Source organism: Oncorhynchus tshawytscha, linkage group LG30, assembly GCF_018296145.1.
Source record: "Oncorhynchus tshawytscha isolate Ot180627B linkage group LG30, Otsh_v2.0, whole genome shotgun sequence".
NCBI lineage: Eukaryota > Metazoa > Chordata > Actinopteri > Salmoniformes > Salmonidae > Oncorhynchus > Oncorhynchus tshawytscha.
Window position 1 is genome coordinate 48406650 of NC_056458.1, and position 7232 is coordinate 48413881.

The 7232-nt window shown below is 45.2% G+C and overlaps 1 protein-coding gene across 1 annotated transcript; it reads left to right on the plus strand.

The window, feature by feature from the left end:
- The first annotated feature begins 2185 nt into the window (after positions 1-2185).
- On the plus strand, positions 2186-3974 carry LOC112241601 (trophoblast glycoprotein-like). The gene has a single exon (XM_024409665.1). It carries the CDS (start codon positions 2478-2480, stop codon positions 3546-3548), a length of 1071 nt encoding a protein of 356 aa, XP_024265433.1. The 5' UTR covers positions 2186-2477; the 3' UTR covers positions 3549-3974.
- Positions 3975-7232: the final 3258 nt, after the last annotated feature.

The window sequence follows — 7232 nt, forward strand, 5'->3', positions numbered from 1 at the left end:
ATCCATTAATTAAGTTATAGATCATCCATTAATTAAGGCCTGTTATAGATCATCCAATAATTAAGGCCTGTTATAGATCATCCATTCAGGCCCAGCATCCTACGCCTTATGGCCAAAAAAGAAAAATTACCACTTTATCCAGTATTCAAGGCCAACACATCCCTTTATACCAAGCAGTAGGCTATGACAGCTGGGACATTGTGACACAGTCATATAACAGCTAATCACTTTTGAACAACTGAGGGCTCTGCAAAGCAGTGGTATAACTACTAGGCCTACACTGTAGCAGCAACTGACTGGCATTTGAGAGAAAGACAGTAGACTAGCATCTGTCGTAGTAGGCTAGTAGGTTAATTAATGGTAATAGGCTAGTAGGTTAATGGTAATATGCTAGTAGGTTAATCAATGGTAACAGGCTAGTAGGTTAATGGTAACAGGCTAGTAGGTTAATGGTAATATGTTAGTAAGCTAATGGTAATAGGCTAGTAAGCTAATGGTAATAGGCTAGTAAGCTAATGGTAACAGGCTAGTAAGATTATTGTAATAGGCTAGTAAGCTTATGGTAATAGGCTAGTAAGCTAATTGTAATAGGCTAGTAAGCTAGTGGTAAAATGCAGGTAGGTTAATGGAATTAGGCTAGTAAGCTAATGGTAATAGGCTAGTTAGCTAATGGTAACAGGCTCGTGGGTTAATGTTAATAGGCTAGTAAGCTAATGATAATAGGCTAGTAAGCTAATGGTAATAGGCTAGCAAGCTAATGGTAATAGGCTAGTAAGCTAATGGTAATAGGCTAGCAAGCTAATGGTAATAGGCTAGCAAGCTAATGGTAATAAGCTAGTAAATTAATGGTAATCTGCAGGTAGGTTAATGGTAATATGCAGGTAGGTTAATGGTAATATGCAGGTAGGTTAATGGTAATATGCAGGTAGGTTAATGGAATTAGGCTAGTAAGCTAATGGTAACAGGCTCGTAGGTTAATGTTAATAGGCTAGTAAGCTAATAGTAATAGGCTAGTAAGCTAATGGTAATAGGCTCGTAGGTTAAGGGTAATATGCAGGTAGGTTAATGGAATTAGGCTAGTAAGCTAATGGTAACAGGCTCGTAGGTTAATGTTAATAGGCTAGCAAGCTAATGGTAATAGGCTAGCAAGCTAATGGTAATAAGCTAGTAAGTTAATGGTAATCTGCAGGTAGGTTAATGGTAATATGCAGGTAGGTTAATGGTAATATGCAGGTAGGTTAATGGTAATATGCAGGTAGGTTAATGGAATTAGGCTAGTAAGCTAATGGTAACAGGCTCGTAGGTTAATGTTAATAGGCTAGTAAGCTAATAGTAATAGGCTAGTAAGCTAATGGTAATAGGGCTCGGTAGGTTAAGGGTAATATGCAGGTAGGTTAATGGAATTAGGCTAGTAAGCTAATGGTAACAGGCTCGTAGGTTAATGTTAATAGGCTAGTAAGCTAATAGTAATAGGCTAGTAAGCTAATGGTAATAGGCTCGTAGGTTAAGGGTAATATGCAGGTAGGTTAATGGAATTAGGCTAGTAAGCTAATGGTAACAGGCTCGTAGGTTAATGTTAATAGGCTAGTAAGCTAATAGTAATAGGCTAGTAAGCTAATGGTAACAGGCTCGTAGGTTAATGTTAATAGGCTAGTAAGCTAATGGTAACAGGCTCGTAGGTTAATGTTAATAGGCTAGTAAGCTAGGGGTGTAGGTTGAAGTTGGTAGCACTCTAATGGTTGGATTTAATTAGGGTGTCTAGCCAGGACCAGTGTCAACTGTCAAGTCTCCTCTTCTATTCTGGTAACCTGAAAACAAGACTCCACTCTTTCTGTCTCACACACTTTGTTCCATCAGCTCAGCTGAAGTGGCTTTAGAGGTGTTCTCTCCATCACCAGTTGAGGTGGAAGAGAGAGGAGAACAGGAATGTCTGTCTGTCTGCCTGTCATTCAGTCAGTTCTGTGGATCGTGTCCTCTTCACATGCTGGTGCTGTGAGAGTGTGTGAGAGTGCTACAGGGATCTCTCCTCAGTCTGACTCACTCACTTACTCACTCACTCACTCACTCACTCACTCACTCACTCACTAAACGAGACGTCAAAAACACCTCAGAGAGAGAGAGAGAGATGGGGGTGGAGAGATGAGAGAGAGAATAATCTGCTGTCCACACACCCTAACCCGCAGCCTCTTCCTCTTCCACAGTCGCAGCTCTGCCAACATTCTACTGTACTCATACTGTCACTTCACTGCGCGTCAACTCCGGAGGGACAGAGAGACCGGACACATTTTTGGGGGGACGAGAGAGAGAAGGAATGCGAGAATGAAGAAGAATAAATACTATTGAGAGTTTTTTTTTTCTTCTCAAGCAAATTGACCGACGAAACTACTTGACCTGTGGCCTCAGAGAGAGGGGAAGTGTGTCCTGTCTCCCACTTCGAAACGACGTTGTGCAAGACGTCTAACTGACCTATTGTAAAAATGTATTATTTTGGTGACGTTTTACGAGGTGTTCTTTCTTTTCTGAAAGGCCGGTGTTTTTGTTTATTAGCCGAGGCCGTGTTCGTGTGTTTGTTGTTTTCTTCTGTCAATGCAGAGGAAGAGTGTCCGTTATCCTGTATCTGTGTCAGAGACTCCGGAACGGTGACCTGCCGGGATGCCGAACACACTGAGTTACCGGGTGACATACCTGTGTGGGCGACCACGTTAATACTCAGGGGGAACAACATCTCAACGTTACCGGGAGGAGCGTTCTCCACGAATAACGGGACGGAACTCGAACTAACGACCCTCTCACTGTCACATAATGGGATCATGGTGATCGAGGCTGACGCTTTCACGGGACTCCCCAGGTTGAATTTATTGGATTTGAGCCACAACCCGTTGGTGTATATTTCGGACCGAGCGTTTCACGGACTGCGGGAGCTCCGTTCTCTTTACCTGAACGACTCGCTCCTTGCTCCAGCCGTGGCGCAGCTCTCCAACGCGCTGCAGGGCACCGAAACGTTACGCAACCTCCACCGGCTGGAGCTGTCAGGAAACCGATTGAAAACCATACCCATCTCACGGTTGGACGCGTTCAACCTCCACACTTTAGTTCTCACCAACAATTCCATCGAGAACATTGGTAAAGATAACATATCTAGTTTGTACCATCACAAGAGAGTGCGCATTTATTTGTCACTAAATCCTTTCAGGTGTAACTGTGAACTCGAGTCGTTCTACCTCTGGTTAAAGAACTCTTCCCAGTGTGTGGACGCTGCGCGCCTCCTGTGCGCCGAGCCTGATGCCAAAAAGGGGATTCCACTGGAGCGGTTACGCGGTGAGGACGTGGATTGTCTCAATGAGAACTTGGAAGCGGTGTCCTACGTGTTCCTAGGGATAGTCATGGCGCTGATCGGTATTGTATTCCTCATGGTGCTCTATCTAAACCGGAGAGGCATCAAACGGTGGCTCAACAACATCCGTGATGCGTGCCGCGACCAGATGGAAGTATACCATTACCGGTACGAGCAGGACTCCGATCCCCGGTTGGCTAACGTCGCCGTTTAATGTTTAACGTTCACTCCCTCAACCTATGCCATTATCAATCGTTGTTTTATGTACAGAGTAAACTGTTTCATGAACGGAAGAGCAATTAGTATCCGTTTTGTTTTCAACTGATATCAACTGTAGTTGTTTCTAATATGTAGCCAATGATTTGGAAAGCAACAGACTTCATTATCCAAGAGGGACAAATACAATGTGCGTTCGAAAGCAGTGATCAATATGGACCTTTATTGTAAATATCTGTGTAATTATACATTTCTGTAAATATACAATGTACAACACACACAAAAAAGAAAACGTGCTTATCTTCCATCATGGAGACGTGAGATCACATAAGACTAGTTAACATATAAATGTACAGTAGGACGGTTTAGTTGTGACTAGTTTCAACAACAGAATAAATAGTTTGAGTTCCTCCTACAGATTATTCTAAACGACTGTATCAGTATGTAAGTACATGTATAAACTGTAATTACAGTAGAAAATGTATCTATTTAATAAAACAATTGAGAATTATTAATGGGATTACAGTATGTTGAGCAGCCAGGTCACCGATACAAGTCAATATTCAACGTCCATCCATGCCTGGGGGTGTCCAGACTGGGAGGTGGACCAATCCAGACTGGGAGGTTGACCAATCCAGACTGGGAGGTGGACCAATCCAGACTGGGAGGTTGACCAATCCAGACTGGGAGGTGGACCAACCCAGACTGGGAGGTTGAATAATCCAGACTGGGAGGTTGAATAATCCAGACTGGGAGGTTGACCAATCCAGACTGGGAGGTTGAATAATCCAGACTGGGAGGTTGACCAATCCAGACTGGGAGGTTGAATAATCCAGACTGGGAGGTTGACCAGACTGGGAGGTTGACCAATCCAGACTGGGAGGTTGACCAATCCAGACTGGGAGGTTGAATAATCCAGACTGGGAGGTTGACCAATCCAGACTGGGAGGTGGGAGGTTGACCAATCCAGACTGGGAGGTTGACCAATCCAGACTGGGAGGTTGACCAATCCAGACTGGGAGGTGGACCAATCCAGTCTGGGAGGTTGACCAATCCAGACTGGGAGGTTGACCAATCCAGACTGGGAGGTTGACCAATCCAGACTGGGAGGTTGACCAATCCAGACTGGGAGGTTGACCAATCCAGACTGGGAGTTTGACCAATCCAGACTGGGAGTTTGACCAATTCAGACTGGGAGGTTGACCAATGCAGTCTGGGAGGTCGACCAATCCAGACGGGGAGGTTGACCAATCCAGACTGGGAGGTTGACCAATCCAGTCTGGGAGGTCGACCAATCCAGACGGGGAGGTTGACCAATCCAGACTGGGAGGTTGACCAATCCAGACGGGGAGGTTGACCAATCCAGACTTGGAGGTTGACCAATCCAGTCTTGGAGGTCAACCAATCCAGACTGGGAGGTTGACCAATCCAGGCTGGGAAGTTGACCAATCCAGACTGGGAGATTGACCAATCCAGACTGGGAGGTTGACCAATCCAGACTGGGAGGTTGACCAATCCAGACTGGGAGGTTGACCAATCCAGACTGGGAGGTTGACCAATCCAGACTGGGAGGTTGACCAATCCAGACTGGGAGGTTGAATAATCCAGACTGGGAGGTTGACCAATCCAGACTGGGAGGTTGAATAATCCAGACTGGGAGGTTGACCAATCCAGACTGGGAGGTGAACCAATCCAGACTGGGAGGTTGACCAATCCAGACTGGGAGATTGACCAATCCAGACTGGGAGGTTGACCAATCCAGACTGGGAGGTGGACCAATCCAGACTGGGAGGTTGACCAATCCAGACTGGGAGGTTGACCAATCCAGACTGGGAGGTTGACCAATCCAGTCTGGGAGGTTGACCAATCCAGACTGGGAGGTTGGACTGGGAGGTGACCAATCCAGACTGGGAGGTTGACCAATCCAGACTGGGAGGTTGACCAATCCAGACTGGGAGGTTGACCAATCCAGACTGGGAGTTTGACCAATCCAGACTGGGAGTTTGACCAATTCAGACTGGGAGGTTGACCAATGCAGTCTGGGAGGTCGACCAATCCAGACGGGGAGGTTGACCAATCCAGACTGGGAGGTTGACCAATCCAGTCTGGGAGGTCGACCAATCCAGACGGGGAGGTTGACCAATCCAGACTGGGAGGTTGACCAATCCAGACGGGGAGGTTGACCAATCCAGACTTGGAGGTTGACCAATCCAGTCTTGGAGGTCAACCAATCCAGACTGGGAGGTTGACCAATCCAGGCTGGGAAGTTGACCAATCCAGACTGGGAGATTGACCAATCCAGACTGGGAGGTTGACCAATCCAGTCTGGGAGGTCGACCAATCCAGACGGGGAGGTTGACCAATCCAGACTGGGAGGTTGACCAATCCAGACTGGGAGGTTGACCAATCCAGACTGGGAGGTTGACCAATCCAGACTGGGAGGTGGACCAATCCCCAAGTGTTAAGGTGACATCATATACTCCCATGTGTAGAGTGATGTCTATCAACCCTTTACCTTTGTGAATTGATGTTAATAAGGAATCTCATGGTCCTTTAATGATAATAATCACTTCCCCAAAATAATGTACAAATGCAAAAGTCTTAACTTCTCAATGTATTACACTAACATTCTTTTTCTCCCGGAGGAAATCCTTGTTTGGTTCAAAGAGACAACAACATAAACAACAACATAAACGTAGCGGGCTACACTACAAACCACCAATGTAGCCAATAGTGAAACTAACAATGTCGCCTGTTGTCAGACGAACTAAGTGTCGCCTGTTGTCAGACGAACTATGTGTCGCCTATTGTAAAACGAACATTGTGTAGGCTATTGTAAAACGAACATTGTGTAGGCTATTGTAAAACGAACATTGTGTAGGCTATTGTAAAACGAACATTGTGTAGGCTATTGTAAAACAAAAATAACGTAGCCTATTGTAAAACAAACATTGTGTAGGCTATTGTAAAACGAACATTGTGTAGGCTATTGTAAAACAAACATAACGTAGCCTATTGTAAAACGAACATTGTGTAGGCTATTGTAAAACAAACATAACGTAGCCTATTGTAAAACAAACATAATGTTGCATATTGTAAAACTAACATAACTTAGTCTATTGTAAAACTAACATAGAACAGTAGAGGTCTGTGACTGTGACATCTCTTTCTGTTGAACAGTGAGCCACGAGTAGAACAGTAGAGGTCTGTGACTGTGACATCTCTTTCTGTTGAACAGTGAGCCACTAGTAGAACAGTAGAGGTCTGTGACTGTGGCGTCTCTTTCTGTTGAACAGTGAGCCACGAGTAGAACAGTAGAGGTCTGTGACTGTGACATCTCTTTCTGTTGAACAGTGAGTAGAACAGTAGAGGTCTGTGACTGTGACATCTCTTTCTGTTGAACAGTGAGCCACTAGTAGAACAGTAGAGGTCTGTGACTGTGACATCTCTTTCTGTTGAACAGTGAGCCACGAGTAGAACAGTAGAGGTCTGTGACTGTGACATCTCTTTCTGTTGAACAGTGAGCCACTAGTAGAACAGTAGAGGTCTGTGACTGTGACATCTCTTTCTGTTGAACAGTGAGCCACGAGTAGAACAGTAGAGGTCTGTGACTGTGACATCTCTTTCTGTTGAACAGTGAGCCACGAGTAGAACAGTAGAGGTCTGTGACTGTGGCGTCTCT